The 19966-nt window shown below is 48.9% G+C and overlaps 3 protein-coding genes and 1 pseudogene across 4 annotated transcripts; 1 reads left to right on the forward strand and 3 right to left on the reverse strand.

Moving 5' to 3' along the window:
• Positions 1-12: 12 nt before the first annotated feature.
• Positions 13-6272, reverse strand: Eif3i (eukaryotic translation initiation factor 3 subunit I). The gene is made up of 11 exons (XM_020163112.2): positions 6170-6272; positions 5983-6075; positions 4686-4773; positions 4359-4424; positions 3432-3581; positions 3223-3350; positions 1907-2017; positions 1695-1784; positions 1304-1377; positions 320-412; positions 13-192 (listed from the first exon to the last, which is right to left on the reverse strand). The coding sequence occupies exons 1-11, from the start codon at positions 6170-6172 to the stop codon at positions 111-113; spliced, it is 978 nt and encodes a 325-aa protein (XP_020018701.2). The 5' UTR covers positions 6173-6272; the 3' UTR covers positions 13-110.
• Tmem234 (transmembrane protein 234) lies at positions 6224-11814 on the forward strand. 2 transcript variants are annotated; one of them, XM_020163113.2, is made up of 5 exons: positions 6224-6307; positions 6557-6708; positions 7513-7579; positions 10564-10656; positions 11083-11814. In XM_020163113.2, the coding sequence occupies exons 1-5, from the start codon at positions 6292-6294 to the stop codon at positions 11175-11177; spliced, it is 423 nt and encodes a 140-aa protein (XP_020018702.2). In that variant the 5' UTR covers positions 6224-6291; the 3' UTR covers positions 11178-11814. The 2 variants fall into 2 exon arrangements, with proteins under 2 accessions (XP_020018702.2, XP_073936799.1); XM_074080698.1 differs by lacking the exons at positions 10564-10656; positions 11083-11814 and adding an exon at positions 7719-9121.
• LOC141424705 (alpha-endosulfine pseudogene) lies at positions 9209-10030 on the reverse strand (annotated as a pseudogene).
• LOC109685974 (IQ domain-containing protein C) lies at positions 11787-19952 on the reverse strand. Its single transcript, XM_074080688.1, is given in 16 exon segments — positions 11787-12219; positions 12485-12588; positions 12971-13109; positions 13716-13755; positions 14100-14246; positions 14517-14648; positions 14887-14963; positions 15337-15388; positions 17486-17819; positions 17822-17886; positions 17888-18278; positions 18281-18323; positions 18428-18546; positions 18785-19049; positions 19262-19405; positions 19797-19952. Coding segments are annotated over 16 exon segments (2187 nt in total). The 5' UTR covers positions 19836-19952; the 3' UTR covers positions 11787-12123.
• Between the last annotated feature and the right edge of the window lie 14 nt (positions 19953-19966).

Raw genomic sequence — 19966 nt, forward strand, 5'->3', positions numbered from 1 at the left:
GACCTCACAAAATGTCTGACCAGGAATCATTTATTACCAAACTAATTTATTTCTTAGAGTCCAAAACTTCCTGTGAACAGACTCCCTGGCCTGAATGGAGATCCAACTTCTTAAGCCTCAAACTCAAATTCGAAGTACTGTGGGTCAAAGTAGTGGATGCGGACATAGCCATCTTCTCCACCACTGCTGTAGCTGAAAAAAAAGATGGCCAAGGATTGGTCAGATGCCTGCTGTGGCAAGAACAGGCCTGTGGAGCTGTGGCATGGGAAGGGTGAAGGTCCGACTGGGGCTAGACTCACTCCCTTCACTGGGGTCCTACCTTTTGCCATCAGGATGGAAGGCAACACTGTTGATAGGTCCAAAATGGCCCTTGACTCTTCCAAACTCCTCTTCAAAAGCCAAATGGAAAAACCTGGAGAGAGCCAATTAATTCATTCTGCATATCCTTCTGAAACATGTCTAAGGTAGGACTTCCCAAGATTCAAACTATTTAACAAAATTAATAAAGCAGGGAAATTAGGATAAGGGGAAATGAAATAAGATGAATATAGAGCAGACTAGATCTAAATGTCTGCCTAAATATATAGCTAACTCTGAGCGATTATTATATATTGTGCAGTACTCTTAAGAACTTAACGAATATTAATTCATCCATTAATTATCCCTAAATAGCTCTTCCTCCTTCTCTTATCCCTTCCCCTCTTCTCTCTCTCTCTCTCTGACACACACACACACACACACACACACACACACACACACACACACGCTTACACAATTTTGGCGGTTCTGATGTTTGAACTTATTTCTATCACTTGAAACATGCCTCCAGCCCTTTTTGCTTTGGTTATTTTTAAGACAGGGTTTGTTTTTGTGCTTACGCTGGCCTGAGTTGCAATCCTTTCATTTACACTTTCTGTGTAGCTGAGATGACAAGTGTGAACCACCATGGCCAGCTTTTATTGGTTGAGGTGAGATCTCGTGAACTTTTTGCCTGGGCTGGCCTTAAACTGTGCAATCTCCTAGATAACTAGGCTCCCTGGGGGTGATCCACTGTGCCAAAAATTAACTCATTTATTTAATCTGCACAATTTTACAAGGTAAGTATATTATCACTGTCCCATTATACAACTGAGAAGTTTATGCATAGAAAAATACAAGATGTCAAGGGCCTCAGAGTTCAAGATCTTAACTGCAATGTTATATACTTGTCACACTACCTGTACTTCCTAGTGTCCAATATGGTTTGTGTTTATTAAAGACATCCAGTGTAGTTTCAGTTTGGAAGAACTCCCTTCCCCCTTACCTGGCCTCAAACTTGCCAATCCTGGTGGAGGTTGTGGTTACATCCATAGCTTCCTGACCACCACCCAACACCACCTAAAGGGAAGAAGAAAGTGCAGATGAGCCCACACAGAAGCCAGGTCTATTTTCTTGTTTTTTTTCCTGCCCTATACACTCTAGTATCTCCCATAACACAATGGGAGGAGACAAGGGCAGGGATGAACAGACATTTCAGCTACCTCCTGCCCAGTTCCCAAGGCTACCCAATCATTCATCCTGTCACTACTCTGGGAATCTCTTCTCTGCCTGACACCACACTCCTGCCCCCTTCATAGCTTAATTGCTAGACAAATATCTAGATTCCAAAAAACTCTCTGAAGCCTCAGCAGGAAGCCTGAGTGGGATTCCCTTACATGGTCATAGTTGGGAGAGAGGGCAGCTGAGTTGACAGGACGTTCTGTACGGAAAGTCTTCTGATGTTCAAGGGTTGTGGAGTCAAAGAGCTGGAGAAAGAAGGCATGAGAGAAACCTGTTAACAGGCACCTTCTTTGGGCGAGTTAGGTAGATTGAGTATGTGCAGCATGAGGATAGGTACAGCCCTGCCAGACCCCTTGCCCAGGCTCACCTTGGCTGTGTTGTCCTTGGATGCAGTGACAAACATGGTCATGTCCCTGGATAACTGGATGTCATTGATCTGCCGGGAGTGCTCCTTAACATTCACCAATACCTCTCCAGACTGAGGAAGGAGGAAAAGTGAGACTTTCCCAACACCAGTCCTGAGACAGCTTGTACTTCATCCTTTCATCATCCCTCATCTGATCAGTCACCCCTAAATATCTCTTCCTCCTTCCCTCCCTCATGCCTCCCACATTCTTTCTTTCTTTCTTTTGGACATGGGGTCTTACTATGTTGCTTAGGCTGGCCTAAAGTTCCTGAGCTCAAGTAATCCTCCCGCCACGGCTCCCAAGTAGCTGGGATTACAATTACGTACCACCATATACCCAACTCTTAATTATCTCCTGACTTTCTCTAGTACTCTACGTTCCCATGCCTATTGGCTAGTTTAGGTCTGTCCTCCAAGCTGTAGCCTGCAGAAACCTTCTAAATGGAGTATCTGATTAATAGTCCTTTAAAGATTGCCTACTTCAGGCTGGGAGTGTGGCTAAAGTGATAGAGCACCTGCCTAGTAAGCACAAGCTCCTGAGTGCAACCTCCAGTACTACTGTCAAAAAAAGATTCCCTACTGCTGGAGGAAAATCAGCTCTTACCTTCTGACATTTAAGGACTTATGGGCTCTATAGTCCCTTTCTTCAGCAATACCACATTCCAATGATTCCTGAAAAATCCACAAATTTAACTCTGAGCCTTTGCTTTGGCTGTTCCTTTTATCTGTGGAATATTCTATTCTTCCTGCTGGAAGCTCCATTTCTTCTTCTTTTTTTTGGTGGTAATGGGGATTGAACCCAGGATCTTAAGCATGCCAGGCAAGCACTCTACCACTTGAGTCACACCCTCATCCTATTTATTCTTCATCACTTGGTGTCACTCTGTGACAGAGCTGGTTGAAACCTCTATGGTGGCACAATTAATTCACAATCTGACTTGTGTGCTAGTTGTTTGCAAGCTTGTGTTTCTCACAGGCAGGGACCATGTCTGATTTACTTCTTTGTCCTAAGAATCCAGTATAGGGTCTGGGTCCTTGTGATGGCAGGAAAATGCTTACTTGTGATCACAAGTTCTTTGTGACAAGTTTTTCAAACACCTGTTCTCATTTGATCCTTGAAATGAACAGGCTCAGGGAAGTTATATAACTTGCCCAAGACCACACAGGTAGAGTGGTGCAATCTCTATCTGAATCTAGCCCTTGCTCTTAACCACTACATTCTCCTGCCTTTTCTAAGGAATTACTATAGTGGGCTCAGGCTCCACTGGACCCCTTACCTTGGCACTATACTGGTTGAGCTCTCCACTCTCATGGCCTGCAATGATGCACTCCCCTAAAGGTCCCCAGACGGCACTGGTGATCTTGGAGTCATTGCACGGGATCTTCATGTAGGGCTCGTTGCTGTCTGTGTGGAGCAGCAGATGTTAGGCCCCAAGCTCTACAGCTGCATCCTTCACCTCAACCCCAACCCTGGCCTGGCCCTTACCGATCTGGCTTGGATCCCGTAGATCAAAGAAGCTCACAAAGCACTGGTAGCCCATCTGCTTGTCTGTGGAGAACATGATGATGTTGCCCCCAAAGTCAAATCCACAGGTCCGGACAGCTGAGTTGGTCTTGAGTAGGGCCAGCTGCTTCCCTGGAGACAGGCAGAGTCTGGGTTATCCCTTGTCCATTGTTAACACAGGGAGGACACCCTACGCCTGTCTATCATCACATCTCACTCTGTCTCCTGCTCAGGTGACTACAGCTCACCACTCTGCAGTCTATTTCCCCCTCTATTTCATTCCTCCCCAGTAAGGACATGGTTTATTTTTACAAGTCCCCGGTGGCCATTCTATAAGTGGACAAGTATTTACTGAACAGAGTAGCTTAATACTCTCCTGTCTTCATCATTAGCTCTTCTACTGCCTATTAGACCTTGTTAAAATTAACCAGACCACCACTGTTCCCCACTCAGGGACCTCCCCAGCATGCCAAGCCCTATAGAACAAAGCCAGTCCCTGAATTTGGCTTTCAAGGCCTGTTCTGGTGTAGCCTGCTTCTCTCCCCATTCCAGCTTTATCTATCTCCCAAGAAGCAGGACCTCCAACCAGATTCAGTGACTTGGATATGATACTCTGTGATGACTTCTTTCATTTCCTTTAAGCCCCAGCTCATATGACACTTACACCTTGGGAAACCTTCCCAGGCTGCTTCCATTCCCTCTCTAAACAGTTGCCCCCTCTGGCCTTCCACAAAACTCTGTACTTACTAAATTACTATAACACTTCTACCTTATTATCTTATTGTCTCTTATTCTCTAGACTGGGAGCCGTCTTTGAATTTATCTCTATCTCCCCAAAACCTGTTTGTTTAGACAGGTACACTGTAGGTGGGTCAATTTTTGTTAAAAAAGTGAATGACCTAGGCTTACCTGTTTCACAGTCCCAGAGACGACAGCTATTGTCAGCTGAGCCAGTGAGGACATGTTTGGTGTCCCCTGAAGAGGATGTTAAGAAACATGACTTCCCTCTTGGAAGGCCAATGGAATCAACTCCCAGTTTATCCCCAAAGATCCTTTCTTCTCTCTTACCTCAGAGCATTCTAAGTTCTTCATCCAGAACTTGAACTTGCCCTGAATGCCTCCTCAACCAGTGAAGAGATTGGGAGTAGGAAGTTTTATTCTCTAGACCCACAGCATCCTAGTCAGTGTCTCCATTGCTGGTAGACTAGGAGTCCAAACTCAGTGCAAAAAGGATACAGTCAGCATCCACACACCACACAGCTCCAGTATGGCCCATGTATGTTCCCAGCCTCTCCCCATTCACGGAATACCATACATTGACAATCTGGAGGAGTCAAAGGACAGAATGAGTCACATCCCAAGAAAACCAGTGGCCTCCTATTTTGCCCTAAAAGCCCTCCAAATCCTCTAGCCAGGCTAATTCTGTTCTCTCCTGCTCAATTCTTGGTAAAGAGAGCTGATAAAAAGATCAACTCCTGGATCCTCCTCCCTTCCTGAAGGAAAGCAGCAGGGGAATGCTTGTAAGGAGAGCATTTGCCAGTCCCACCCTCTCCTGGACTCAGAATCTCTAAGAAAAGGTCAAGTTGGGCTCCAGTCCAGAAAAATAGTAACCTTGGTGTCCTATCCAAACAGAAGCAGTTGACCATAGGGAAGTCTGGGTTTCAGTGACTGCTCTGTCACTATCTCACTATAGAGTGCTCCTCCGCTCTCAACTTCAACTTTCCCATCTTTAAAATGACTAAGACGAGAGGATGTGAAGGCACAAGCCTGTAATCCTAGCACTTAAGAGACTTCAAAGTGTAGCTGTGAGGCTCCAACGAAATAATGTCTAAGGAACTTGTCATGCCCAAAGTCACAGTGCTCCTAGATGCAGGAATTAGGATTTAAATCATGTCTGTTTAACTTGCCAGTATCCACTGTTAACCATTAGTTAACTGATTCCATAAGTAGGTGTCCCCAAAGGCAGTACTGTGAGGGCTTGCAGATCATGTAGTAAGACTGGGCTGACTGGACTGAAACGAAGGGCACCTTCATTAAGTCCCTTGTGTCTTCTGTCTTTCTGGGCTGGGTATCAAACCCAGGGCCCATTGCATACTAAGCACACACTCTATCATTGAGCTATAACCCCAGACCCTCCTGTGTTGTAATAACACAGCTTGTCGCCCATGGGTCACCTCTACCCTACTAGAGGTGGTCTGTTCTCCTATCCTGGTAGCAGAGTTTAGCTCTTCCCAGGAATCAGCCACCTGAACGAGATGACCCCCCCACACTCCAGTCCCATTCCACAATGGTATCTTGCTTTTCTTGTCCCCGGCTACTCCCTCCTAGCAACCATGTTCTTTCCCACCTTGTCTGCTAGAATGCTCTCGCCGACCTACCCGCGAGGTGATCTCTCCCTCCTTTTCATACTGGGGAGTTTTTAGGTTCCCCTCTGGCAGTAAAACAGGCGCGCTCACCCGCCGTCCGGGCAGAATGAACTCGCCCCTCCCGGGCCCCCTCCGCCTGTCCCGCCCGCCCTCACGCCGACGCTCACAGGGTCTTTGGCTACGGTGAAGAGGAGGTCTCCCTCGCGGTTATATTTAATCTGCGTGATGGATCGCTCATGGCCCTGCAGCAGGATCGGCTTCTGTGGGGACAGGACAAGGACAGTCAGTGCCCGGAATCGGGCCCCTGCCGGGATTCGGGACCTCTACCACAATACCCTCAACACTGGAACTCACCATCCCGATGGTGACGCGAAGAGAGCGACAATGTGAGTAGAGCCGGAAGAGGCCTTAGAGCCACTTCCGGATTTGGGGTCTCCGCCCTCTGGTTCCCGGAAGTAGAAAGGAGCGGCGTTGCCATGGCGGCATCTCTGGGTGGGTAGCCTGCCCCGCCCCCCTCGGACTTGCGGACCCCCACGGGGAGATCGTTTCCTCGTCTTGCACCCCTCCTCCTCCAACCACAGACTCGGGGCTCCCGGACTCACCTTCTCCGTCCCCCGGGGCTTGTCCTCCCCGCCCAGCACAGCCAGAGTCGTTGAGAGACGAAAGTGCGGGAGGCTAGCTGCCCCGCAGGCGGGTTTGGGGCTGCGCCTTGGGGTGATTCGAATCTCCGTTCTCATTCAGGGCAAGTGCTGTCGCTGGTGCTGGTGGCCGCTCTGTGGGGTGGCACGCAGCCGCTGCTGAAGCGGGCCTCCGCCGGCCTGCAGCAGATTCATGAGCGGTCCTGGGCCCGGCAGTTGCTGCAGGAGGTGAAGACCCTTTTCTTGAATACTGAGGTGCGTCTGCGAATCGCCCCTCTCTCGGAGGAGTAGCCCCAAGAAGTTGGTCTCATAGTCAAACATGTTTGGGCCAAAATCCCAGCCCCACCTTTTACTAGAAGGTCTTAGAGGAGTCATTTGTCTTCCATGAGTGTCTTGTTTCATCATAAGTGAAATGGGGATTATAATGATAACCATTTTATAGGACAGTTGTGAGAATTAAGTGAGGTGGGACACATAAAGCACTTAGCATTGGGCCTAGAACATCATAAGTGCTCAATTTATGCCTGCTATTAATATTTTATTGTTGTGATTTCACCAATTTTTACAAGGTAAATATTGTCAGCCTGTCCACAGGGAGGGTTTGGGCTCAGCTTGCTCTGGGAAGAGTGGCTGGGAGACAAGGAGGTTTATAGAGAACAGCCTCTACCCTGAGTCTGCTAGTTGAGGCTACTGGGAAAGACAGGACTTGGACACAGCGCTTCTCAGGGTTAAGGGCAAGGAGAGCAGTACAGATAAAATGAGTTCAGAGGAGGGAGGCTCGCGCTGGGGCACTTGGAGTAGGGTTCAGAGGGGGCGACAATGGTACTCAAGGCCTTGCAGGATGTAGGGAGGATGGGAACTAGCCGAGCTGAGGAAGAGGGGGCACAGGATAAAGGTTTTCATTCAGCCTGTTTCTCTCTGCCTCACAGTGCTTAGTGCTCCAGGCCTGGGCATTTAGAACTATCTTTGCCTCCAAGGAAAGGCATATGTAGAACCTTAAGAAAGGTAGTGCTGCTTGGTCAAGCAATCACACTGACTTCAGATTTCTCCTGTTTCCAGTACCTGATGCCCTTTCTCCTCAACCAGTGTGGCTCCCTTCTCTACTACCTCATCTTGGCATCCACAGGTGGGTCTCTGGCCTGAAGCTGTTCTGCTTAGTGGTGGAGGCCACTGGGAACGTCATTGTGGGGAGGCAGCTTGTTGCCTTTAGTGAGGGAGAACACCTAGCTCTGGTTCCCTATTTATAACCTATTCTCTGCTTGCAGGGGCACAGTGGGCTGGTGATGAATACATGGCCAGGCACAGAGTTGATCTGGGGCCTGGCAGTCTTGTGCAGCTGCAGAGGAGGAAGGAAAGTTCAATTATGCTGGGTCAAGTGCTGGCTTTGGTTTTGGTCTTTTTTTTTTCTTTTGGTTTTGAGACTGGGTTTCACTGTGTCGCCCAGGCTGACCTGGAACTCAGGATCTTCCTGCTTCAGCCCCCAAGTGCTTAGATTATAGGTATGAGCCTCCATGCCTGGCAATATCCATCTTTTCTAGCAGTCAAAACAGTAGTCATTATTTATTAAACATTTATGACCTACTTCAGTCAGAGATTATGTTTATTATCAAAGTTCATCCTATAGGAAGTGATATTTATTTATTTTTGGCAGGACAGGGGCTTGAACTCAGGGACTCATGCTTACTTACTCATGCCTTCTTACCACTTGAGCCATTCCACCAACCCTTTTCTGTGATGGATTTTTTTGAGATAGGGTCTTGGGAACTGTTTGCCCAGGGCTGACTTTGAACCATTGTCCTTGTCATTTCTGCCTCTTGAGAAGCTAGGATTATAGGAGTGAACCACCAGTGCCTGGCTATTTACTTATTTAGTGACAGGGTTTCATGATGTAACCCAGGCTGATTTTGAATTTGAGATCCTCCTGCCTCAGCAACCAAGTTGCTAGGATTACAGTTGTACACTACTAAGCCTCACTTTGTGTATATATGTTGGTGGGGATTGAACCCACAGCAACTCTTACCACTGAGCTTCAACCCCAGTGTTTTTGTTTTTGTTTTTTCATGTGATAAGAATACAACATGAAACCTGTCCGCTTAACAAATTTTAAGTATATATTACCATGTTGTTAACACCATTAGTCTGTTTTGTTTAGTTTGCTTATTGGAAGTCAGTCCCTTGGAGCGTTAAAACTACAAAACAGATCCTGGGCCATGATACCCTCTACCTGAGGCCCAGCTCTGTGTATTTTTTTTTTCCTTTTTGGTGAGACTGGGGTTTGAGTTAGGCCTTCGTGCTTGCAAAGCGGCAATCTACTACCACTTGATCTATACCTTAGTCCATTATCAAATTATGTTTATTATCATCAGATTATCTTTATTAAACTCATCCTATAATATCTGATAAAGGAAGTGATGTTTATTTATCTTTGGCAGGACAGGGGTTTGAACTCAGGGCCTCACACTTGCTAGGCAGGTGCTCTATCACTTGAGCTACTCCACCAGCATTTTGTACTGGGTATTTTCAAGATAGGGTCTTATAAACTATTTGCCCAGGCTGGCTTCAAACTGCGATCCTTCTGATCTCTGCCTCCTGAGTAGCTAGGATTATAGGCATGAGCCAGTAGTGTCCAGCTAGCAAGGAGCTTTAAACTCCATTCAGTGGTGGGATTCCAGGAATGCTGGTTGGGACATCATGTGAAGTTACTACCTTCTGCGGGGCACAAGCAGAAAGACTAGTTTCTTTGGGCTTATTACTAAGGTCATATTTCTCCTTCACAGACCTAGAAATTAAGGAATGGAAATTTAAATCTTGTTTTGTGAGCCACAACTTGAGGTTGATGCATCTTCTACATTAGCCTATAACATTGCTGGTGATGAGCTAGGACTTTCTCTGGGCAGATCCTGTGGGGTGGGGATGTGGTCACCAGTCACCAGGTTCTTATCTGGTCCTGCACTTGGTAGCAGCTTATTCTTCATTTTGGCTTTGACCTGTTTGTAGTCCTGAAGTGCTTTTGCCTTTTCTGGAGCCTCTTCATGGGGAAGTCAAAACCTCCAGGCTTTTGTATCCAAGCTTGGATATTTGGCCTTTAGTTTTGCCTTCTCGACTCTCTCAGAGAGAATATCTTCTTTCTCCTGTGTGTCCTGCTTCTTCTCCCTGGTTTCTTCTACAGGGCTCTCTTCTTTTTGTTTCTGGGACTGTGGAGGGCAAGGGACCCGGGAAGTCAAATGGGGAAGGGAAACAGGGACAACTTATGCTGCTGCTTTGGCTCCTCTCAATGTAAGAGCTTACTCCCAGTTTGCCTTTAGTTATATGACTTTTTTGAGCCTTTGTTTCCTTTATGTCAAATGCTGATGATACTCTCCTGGCAGTGTTGTGAAAATTAAATATGTGCACAGAGCACCTAACACATAGGATGTGCTTAATAGCGGCTGTGCTTGGTGGTATTATTTCACTCATTCTACTGCATCCTTGGGCTTTGAATGCGTGCTTCTCTGCCCAAATGTTCTCAGGAGTTGAGTGCAAAGACCTCATTCTTACTATCTATCAAATCAGGCTGATCCCAGACCTCAGATTTCATGTCTTCTTGCTATAATCCTGAGGAAGCACTGAACTTTTAATCATGCAGGTGGCTCACGCTTGTTATCCTAGCTACTCAGGAGGCAGTGATTAGGAGGATGGCGGTTGGAAGCCAGCCCTGGGCAAATAGTTCCTGAAACTCTATCTAGAAAAAAACCCATCATAAAAAAAGGCTGGTGGAGTGGCTCAAGTGGCAAGAGTGCCTTCCTAGCAAGTGCTAGATCCTGAGTTCAAACTCCAGTGCCAGCAAAAAAAAAAAAAAAGACTTAATGCTGTCACTTCCTCTGGAAAATGGAGTCATGATATCTTTTTTTGGAGAGGGAGAGGTTTGAAAAAGGGTCTTGCCATGTAGCCCAGGCTGGCCTTGAACTTGTAGTCTTCCTGCTTCTGCCTCCCAAGTGCTAGTGTGTGCCACTGTGCCTGGCTCCTGATACCTTTTTAAAATGTATGAAATGATGATAATGAAATGAAAATATTTGGTGCCTAGAAAGGCATTTTTTGCATCTCAGGGACTCTTCTCATTTTGACTCCTAGATCTGACCCTAGCTGTGCCCATCTGTAATTCTCTGGCCATCGTCTTCACACTGATTGTTGGGAAGGTCCTTGGAGAAGATATTGGTGGAAAACGTAAGTCAGGTTACTGAGAGTTTGGGAAGCAGCTGCTTAGGCCTTGATATATCTGGTTACTTCTTTCCCAGAGTCCATCTCCCATGGGTGAGAGAGGAGGGGTCCTTCTCCCATTCTGCCCTTTCCTGTGCAGCTGTCTCGATTCTTTGTACCATATGAGTTTCCTTCCGTGGGAAGTCTGAAGACAGAGGCTGGGGGTGGGAATCTGGACCAGGCCCCATCTGAGCCCTTCCACCAGTCTTGTACCAGCTCCTTCTTTCTGGCCTGGCTTGGTCTGGCTGGGCTCAGCACCCCATGCTCTCCTCCCTTCCCCTGTTCTCCTTTCTGTTTTGCAATACTAGAATTTGAACGCAGGGCCCTAGTAAGTGTTCTACCACTGAGCTGTGCCTCCAGCCCAAGTCTCTTGATTTCTTCTCTTTATCCCAGGAGCAGTCATTGGCATGGTGCTCACTGTGACAGGAATTACACTTTGCATCACCAGCTCAGTGAGCAAGACCCAGGGACAATTGTCTACATTTTGACTGAGCCAACCCCCACTTCCAGCTCAGCCATCTCCAGGAAAGCCCTGGACCACAAGGAATAGGTGGTGAGCAGATGGACCCACCTCTTGCCCTCTCTGAGCCTCAGCTTCCTCATCTCTGTGGGACAACATCTACCTCATGGAGCACAATATGGTTTTGTAACCTTTGAGGGGTGCTCAGCTGCTGGGATTTAGCACAGGAGTCACCCTCAGTAGCCTCTGCCCAAGCAGCTCCCTTCCTGTTGTCATCTCAGGCTACTATTACCCAGCCACTATTAATCTGGCCTGTTCTGGACTATCACAGTGGCAGGCTCCATGGACTGCAAGCCCCAGCTGCATAGAAGTCTCTGAGCCAGAAATTTGAACAGGAGGCCCTCAGTGCTCAGTGCCTTGACTGACTTAGGGATGGACTTGAAGGGAAGAGGGTGCATCAGAATGGCAGATGTAGGAGAGAGGAGCTGTGTTCTCATCTATGAGGTGGTGAAAATGCCCAATTGCCAGGCCCCCACAAACAAACAGACAACTATGACCCTGGAAGTGTCTACCTGCAGCACCCTGAGCAACACCTGGACAGTCAGCCTTCAACAAATGTGTAGTAAACAGACAGAGGTTAATAAGTGCTCTTTTATTGTGACAAACCTGCTTCCACATTTGTGGTCTCTCTCCCAAGCTCAGTTCGCCATTCCTTTCTCTGGCCAAAGAATCCCAAGTAAGCAAATAGCCTCCACAGCTTAAGGAAATAGCCTCCACAGCGAGGGTTATCCTGCTCAGTGAGGATGGGGAAAACTGGCTGGTGGGGCTTAGGAACAGAATGGGGAGGGACTTGAAAAGGCTACATCCTTGTGAGCTAAGGGGAGGTGTGGTTCCTCAGGAAGTCTGGTGGGAGCTGAAGACAAAAAGTGGCTACTAGGTAGTTGTCTCCAGTTTCTGTGTGGGGCTTTTGGATGTTAAGATGGAAGACCATGGGCTGAGGCTGAGGATGCAGCTCCAGCCCCAGGCTGGTGTTCCAAGGACAGAGCTTCTTCCACTATCTGTGTTGCCCTCTGGAGGAAGTAGAGACAGACAAAACCGTGCTTATGCCCAACACAGCCCCAGCCAGGAGGTCCCTAACCCTGGGAATGGAGAAGACTGTAAAAATGAGGAAGGGCTCCCTCATTTAAGGAAGTACGAAGTCAGGCTCTGAGATGTTACGAGATCTGCTTATAGTTGGTTGCAGGGGGAAGACCTGTTCCTGGGGCCCAGGACTGCCAATATTTAGCTCAGAACTCCTCCCATCTCAATATATGGCTTCCTGATCTGTCAGCTTACCTGATCCAAAGACTCCTCTGTCCAGATGTCTCCATCATCTGCTACTTCCTGTGCCCCTGCTATCTCTTTTCTTGGGTGGGGAGCCCTATAGACTCCCTTAACTCCTAATGAGGGAGGCAACATTGGCAGATACCCAAGGGGGCTGTGGGACCCTCAGCTTTTTTAGCCTTGACCTTTTCTACCAACCCTTTCCTCTCCCCTAAGCTTGTTCCACATTCCCCATTAACTCAGAGGATGGCAGGGAGGTTGAGGCGGGACTTTGGCTCCGATCCCCCAACCCTTGCAAATCCCACCCCTGAAACGTCATTGCTTTAAGCATTGCCCTTCCCATGTGCTGCTTTTCATATGACAAGTCCCTGTGAAGAAACAAGGGACATATAGGTGGGGAGTTGTTACGCTAAGGCATTTTTACCCTACAGACATCCCCAACCGTTTGCTAGCATGCACAAGGCCCTGTGTTCAATCCCTAGTACTGGGCTCCCTCACCTGCTAGAAATGAGAGAGTAGGGAGCTTGCTTCTTGGTTGAATGGTTTGCTGGGATCTGGCATAGAAAGCAGATGGCTCAATTTGTACTTCTGGTTCCTTTGGAGAGGGCTGGGTTGCCTGTACCCTGTAGCCCTGTGCCTACATAAGGGACACTGGGCTTGAATCTTGGCTCCTGTCTGTCTTCACCTTTCCTGTTCCCCAGTTCAGGCTTCAGAGTGCTCCGATGCCTCAGGGAGCTTGGAAGAGGCAGTACTGTTCATCTTCATAGCCTACGCCCTCCCTCCCTGCTCTCTCTTCACTGATGGCTGCCTATCCAGGGACAGGGCAGCTGATGCCTGGCACTGGAAGCTAGCCAATGAAACAAGACAGTGCTTCCCATCCCTAGGTCGTGTACTCATTGGCTCATCTTTTGGGAGTGCTTAGGCCTGGAACAAGATGGGGAGTGAGGTTCCCTTAGGTCCTTCTATGTCAAGTATGCCAGTTGTCTCTCCTAGCATATAATCTAGCAAGAAGATCTTAGGTTCTACTACTCTTGTCCTGAAGGTCACAGTTCTGGTCGGGCCTGTGCCACTCAGTAAGTGTGTCATACTGAACAAATCACTTTACTCATTTGAACTTCCATTTCCACCTCTGGAAAATGGGGATAATCTGTTTCACAAGATTATTGAGAGGATGCTGTAAGATAAGGTCAGAGTTTTCAGCCAGGTACTCCCCTTCCCCAGCTGTGGCCCCTGTACCACCTACCCCCTGCCTGTGGGGCCTACACTTCAGGTCCGGGGGATACCTGCAATGAAAGAAGGAAAGGTAATGGCTGGGTGCCAGTGGCTCACACCTGTTATCCTAGCTACTCAGGAGGTAGAGATCAGGAGGATTGTGGTCAAAGCCAGCCCAGGCAAATAGTTTACGAGACCCTGTCTCGAAAAAACCCATCACAAAAAAGGACTGGTGGAGTGGCTCAAGGTGTATACCGTGAGTTCAAACTCCAGTACTGAGAGAGAGAGAGAGAGAGAGAGAGAGAGAGAGAGAGAAGGAAAGCCTTGTAATGGACAGAGGACATGGAGTGGGAAAGTATTCTCTGCAGTACCCTGTGGCCCTCCCACTGTGACCCTCTGCCTCCCACATACATACCAGCAGCCCCTGGGCAGGGAGAGGCTGGGCACCAGCAGTTCCAGATAGGGGAGGGCCTTGAATTCTTCATCTCCCACAGCCACATAATGACAGCCACTCACCAGAGCTGTCCCTGCTGATAGTGGGAGCCCCTCCAAGGTGCAGAGTCTGGGGGAGAGGTGAACAGGGTAAAGGCTCATGGACCAGATGTCACTTCATATTCAGCAGGCAGTGAGGGGTTAGGTACCACTACTACAGGATGCCCACTGCTTCTGGTCACCTTGCACTGTGTGGCTCAGGGAGCTGGGCCAGTAGCATTGGAAGAAGTCCCCCTGGAAGGAGTATGCTTTCCTTTGGCCTTTTCATGCTTGGGAATAGCTGAAACCAGTAGGGAGGCTCTCTTTGAGGCCTTGTGGGCCTCCCCAATCCCATACTTACTTGCACACAGCCCCACTCTGCAACTTTGCTTTCTCAGTCAGGAGCGTCAACACAGTTTCCCAGTCCTGGATGGCAGCCTGGGACAGCTTCAGACTAAATGGGGGACTTAGCAGGTCCCCATTCCTGAACACACTGAGACAAAGGGCAGCCTGGTAAGGAGGAAAGTCCCTAAGAATCCCTACATGTGAGAGGAAGGAGGTCCAGGGGCCAGAAGAGGGTTCAAGAACCACTGATCCATTTTTGCCCACCAAGCATGTTGGATTTTTTAATCTTCCCACCAGTAACCAGTGGCACCTGGAACAAACATGCCTCCATGTTCATGGTCTCACTGAAGTGGAAATACCCCTGGTTACCTAACACTGGTACTTACTGGATATAGCAGGGGGCACCTGCAGGCATCCACTGTACAAAGGTCCCATCACATGGGTGGTGAGTCATAGGAGGATCCTGAAATCCAAACCAGGCCCCAAATCAGGAGAGAGTTAAGGTGTGGGGTGAGCAGGAAGGAATCAAGCATTGGGCAGGAAAGGGGTCAAAGAGTGATGAGACTGGACACAACTTTTACCAAAGGGTCCCCCAGGTAACATGATAACTACCCCATCCCTATGTGTGTTTCCTTTGAGGGAGCACACCCTGGAGATAAGTGAAGGGCTGGGGCAGGAATGGGGGGCAAGTGTCTTGAAGTCCTGTACCCCAGAAAGGATAGCAGCAGTCTCCAGTGGGTATGGAGTGCTTCAGGGAACTGGCAGACTTCCCACACCAGACTGTAGCAGTCCCAGGAAGGGAGGGAGGTCAGAGGTCAGATTCCCTCAGGACTCACTTGTCGTTTGCTGCTCTTCCCACCTGGATCCTTCCCTCCATGGGGTAAAGAGCTGAAAGGACATATTGGGCCCAATCATCCTGGAGCCTGAGACTGACAGCCCAGCAACTGCCAGAATGTGGGGCTAGGGCCCAGCTTCCCTGGTCTTCTCAATTTTCTCAATCCAGAAACATGTGTTGGCACCTAAATCTGCCTTATGATTCCTCAGGTGCTAAGTCAGGCTGAAAATCCAGGCATGTCTCAAACACAAACCATAAGGTTAAAAATGGACAGCAAGGAGCATATTAAATATCCTACCATGTCCCAGAAATTTTACATTCATGAAGTAGGTGGTTTTATCTCCATTTTGTATGAGACTCAGAGAAGTGAAGTGACCAAGTCTAGATTCTAAGTCTTGCCTAGCTCCCAAACCCTTGCTCCTTACCTTTTAATAAAGCAACTTCAGCTGAGAGCTCAGAGCAGGACTTGGGAGCCAGATCTGAGGTGGAAACTCAAATCTCAAATTCCTCTTTCACTTTGGAAGATAGCCCACCCTAGAGAGGGAGTTGATGCTACTTAAATAGGAGACTTTGGGATGTCTAAGTTCACAGGGAGAAAGTGATGGATGTATTGAGTGTGTCTGGAGATGGTGGTAGGAAATCTAATTTGGAAAAAAGTTCAACCTGCAGAATGGTCTCTTTCCTGTAGGCTGTGATGGGCATAAGCCTTACTAACAGAACTGCAGCTCAAGTATTTGTTGCTCATGTAGTCTTAGGCAAGTTTTCACTGTGTTTCTGTTCTCTAGATAGTGGAGATACAGTTTCCCCCAGGTTCCGTGAGAAAAAGTATAAAGCCTAGTATCCACATAGTAAGTACTGGATAGACACTGTTCCTAATGTATTGCCTCCCTCCCTTAGGCTTTCTGACCAGCCCCAACCCACTCACTGAAGCTTGTGGAATCGTTCGAAGCCAGCAGCCACATATTGCCCTCCATTCTGTAGGTCTGCCAGGTTGGTGACAGGGTGGCCGTTACAAGGTGTGTAGAGAGCACGTACAGCCAGTGGGGCCTGTATGGCTGATGTCACCTCAGAAAGGAAGACCTCCATGGTGGGGTAGCGGCGTTGGGTCACGACCAGCTGGCGGCCTGGGGAGAAGGGGTCCCCATTCCGGTATACCACTACTCTCTTGGCTGCTGGACTGCTACCTGCCATAGTTTGTCTGCCAGAGACGCAAAGCTGTTTCCAGGCAACTAAGGCAGACCTGGAGTCATGCCAGAGGTGGAGTCCTGTTCTCTCACCCAGGAAGGTAGGGAGAGCCTCTGGTCAGAGCACTTTTTTGCAGGATAGGTATGATCACTTTAAGGCAGACCGTAGAGCTCAATAAAAGGGAGTAGCATAGAGCCTACTTAAACACAGATAGTCTCAGTCCTCTCCAGAGCCTTGGGACACTCTGAAGCCCACAGTTGAGCTCAAGAGGTATCAACATGGCCTGCAGGCTCCCCACCACTACCACAAAAACAAAAAAGAGGGATCAGCTTGAGGGCTGTTCCCCAAAGAGGAGGGCTGTCTCTGCTCCCGGGTCATGGTTCCCAGGTTGGCTTTGGAATAATCCCTATGCTAGCAGGAGATGAACAGAACAGCCCAGTTTGTCCTGGCCAGAGGCAGGAGATGAAAGGAGCAAAGCTCAGAATCCAAGGGAAAACGTTTATTCTCCAAGTTCTCACTTTACTTTACTTTCCTCAGGGAACTTTTTTTTTGGGGGGTGGGGGGAACTGGGGTTTGAACTCAGGGCTTCACACTTGCAAAATAGGCACTCTACTGCTTGAGTCACACCTCCAGTCCATTTTTGCTCTGGTTATTTTGAAGATGGGGTCTTCTGAACTATTTGCCTGGATTGGCCTTGAACCATGATTCTCCTGATCTCAGCCTCCCAAGGAGCTAAGATTACAGGCATGTTACACTGGTGCCTGGTTCTAGGGAGCTTCTTAATCTGAATTTTGGATTGAGCCACATGCAGAGAATAAAAAGGTGCCATCCATCATTTTCCCTGCATTTGTGCCAACTCTCTGTTGTAGCACCTCTTGGCCCTAGTAGCCACAACGGCACGATGGGAGCAAGGGCAGGATGTAGAGCTGGTACCAGGGAGGCAGCATGAAGGCCACTTTCCTCACCCTTTCAGAGCATCCCCCTGGCTCCAGCCTGGCGGTCTTGCTTTCCATAGCTTGCTCCTCCACTGGTCCTCTCCTGTCTGGTCTAATCCTGTGGCAGACATGCCCTCCACAAAAAAGTCCTGTTTTCCCCATCCTTCATGACTAAATTCCTTGGAGGTTCCATCTCTGGGACTTCTAGCATTGGGGATCTGGCCCTTGGGTGGTTTTTTCCTTCTGAGATCCAGGCTACCATGTTCTAGCCTTGCCAAGATTCCATCCCAAATCCTGTGGTCTTCTGAGAGGCCTGTCCTCTGTGGCCTGGCACTTTGGCAGTCATTCTCTTTGTGGTTGGCCACCTGGGAGTCCTGTCCTCAATATTTGGATCCTCACAGAGGATGGGCAGCTGTGTCCTGGCCTTTCTGTAACGGGCTCCTGTGTTTAAGGTTTCCAGGGATCTGGTCCTCCAGGAGTTTCATGTGCTGCAGGCAGGTCCCTTTAAAGGTTTATCCACCATGATCTGGTACTTTGGTGAACCTATCCCCTCCAGCCTGGTGGGGTGATGGTATGGGTAGCTGTGGTCCAGCCCTCCTATAGCATCGTTCCTCATCCTTTGCTCCAACAGTGGTTTTGACTGCAGTGGTCAGACTTTCTGGGGTTTTATAGCATTGTGATTTGCTCCTTTGGCAGGAGTCATAGTCTAGCTCTCCATTGATCCTATCTCTGAAGATTTGGTCCTCCAGCAGTGGGCTTGGTTGTGACCAGGCCTTCTCACAGACCTGTTCTCCATGTTCTGGACACACACTGGGCTTTTGTCTGGTCTGGCCTCTGGGGATCTCAGTGTTTGTTTGAGAATTAGATACTGTTGGGAGAGAACAGATACTGTACCATGCAGGCATGGCAGGAGGCCTCTCCCCAATCCCTACCATTAACCCATTCAGGAAGAACTCCAAGTTAGTGCCTAACCTCTTTTCTGCTGTTGATGGCCTGTTGTAGCCACAACAGTTCCATGGCCAAGTGGTTGCGGTGGTACTGGAGCTCCTGGAGTTCATCCTGGCTGTGGGACAATCTTGGATCTGTAGCTTCTTTGAAGGAGGGAAGAAAGAAAGGAGAATGCCTTGAGGGGTAGACACTAGGAATTGGTCTAGCCCTACACCCTGGTAATCCCTCACTGCCCACCCATGTGTTTCCTCCAACCAGGCAAAGAGAGAGGGAAGAAAGGGTTGCAACTTATCTAGCACATCCCTTTCATTTTTCAGATGGATGACTAAGGCGCAGAGAGGGCCAGGGTCTTGCCTTGATCTAGGCAGAGGTATGAGGTACCTGGGTTCTCCTTCCTGGAGATGTCTCTGGTCTCCTCTTGGTTGTGTTTCCTAGTTTTCCTGTTCTGCTCCGCCTGAGGCCAGGGGTTGTCATCTCTGCAGGGAGGACGACTGCCTGGGTTTGATAAACTCTCTCCTGACTTCAGTACCATCTCCTCCCAGATAGACTCTTTCTCAGCATCCTTACAGGGGAAGTGGCTCCATAGTTCCTGCTCTGGATTTTGTACCTTCTCTCCTGCTTTCCAAGAATGATGGGATTTTGCCTTCTGAAATCACAGAGGTATGAGAGTCCCAGGGCTAGATCTCTGCACATAACTGGGTGCCAAAATCTAGCAGACAAGTGGGTAGGTTTGAAGACTGGGGTGTGAAGTGAGTATGCTGCCTCTCCCAGTGACAGAGGCTTGTCTGCAGGAAGAGTGAGCTCTTCCCCTGCCACTTCCTGCTTCCCCTTCCCTTGTCCCCCTGGGGTGCACACTACCTCTGGGAGAAATCGGGGTCTGGGAATCCAGCCCTCAGTCCACTGAAGTGTGCCCAGGTCACCCTCGATCTCTCGTACAATCGCCTCATACTCAGCTCGCAGGCTCTGGAACTGGCGTCGGACCAAAAAGCCCCGGACGCAGGCCTGGTGTGAACAGGGGAGAGAAGGCCCTTACCACTTTAAGAAAGGAGGCATCTTGGAGGATTCTCCTGGAGAATCCGGAGTCTGCAAGGGGAAAGGATGGGTGACAGTTGCGCTGGGGCTCTGGGAGTTCAAGGGAGGATGCTGGGCTGGACCCTCCTCCTCGCTTTAGTTTTAAGGCTCTTCTTCTGATCTTTTGAGTGACAGGAGGTGGGCGCTTAGGGAAACCCGTGGATCTTGGCTTTGTTCAGTGCGGTGGTGCGGGGGAGGGAGGCATTTCTGGAGGTTGGCACAAAGAAAGGGGACTGAACGTGACATCCTCATCTAGCTCTAAGGACCCAGGCCGAGACTCCAGGACAGACACACAGACACAGACACAGACACACACACGAACCTGCAGCGCTGACACTTTCCGAACTAACTCCGACTCCATGTACACCAACCGCCCGGCCGGTCAACCGTGCGCTGGGCCTGCGCAGCGCGTCATTGGGCGGTGCCTTTCCTGAGCATGCGCAGATGCGGCGCCCTGCCCCGTCGTCTCCACGGCAACCATGCTCTAGTCCC

The sequence above is a fragment of the Castor canadensis genome, chromosome 7, assembly GCF_047511655.1.
Source record: "Castor canadensis chromosome 7, mCasCan1.hap1v2, whole genome shotgun sequence".
In the NCBI taxonomy this organism is placed as follows: Eukaryota; Metazoa; Chordata; class Mammalia; order Rodentia; family Castoridae; genus Castor; species Castor canadensis.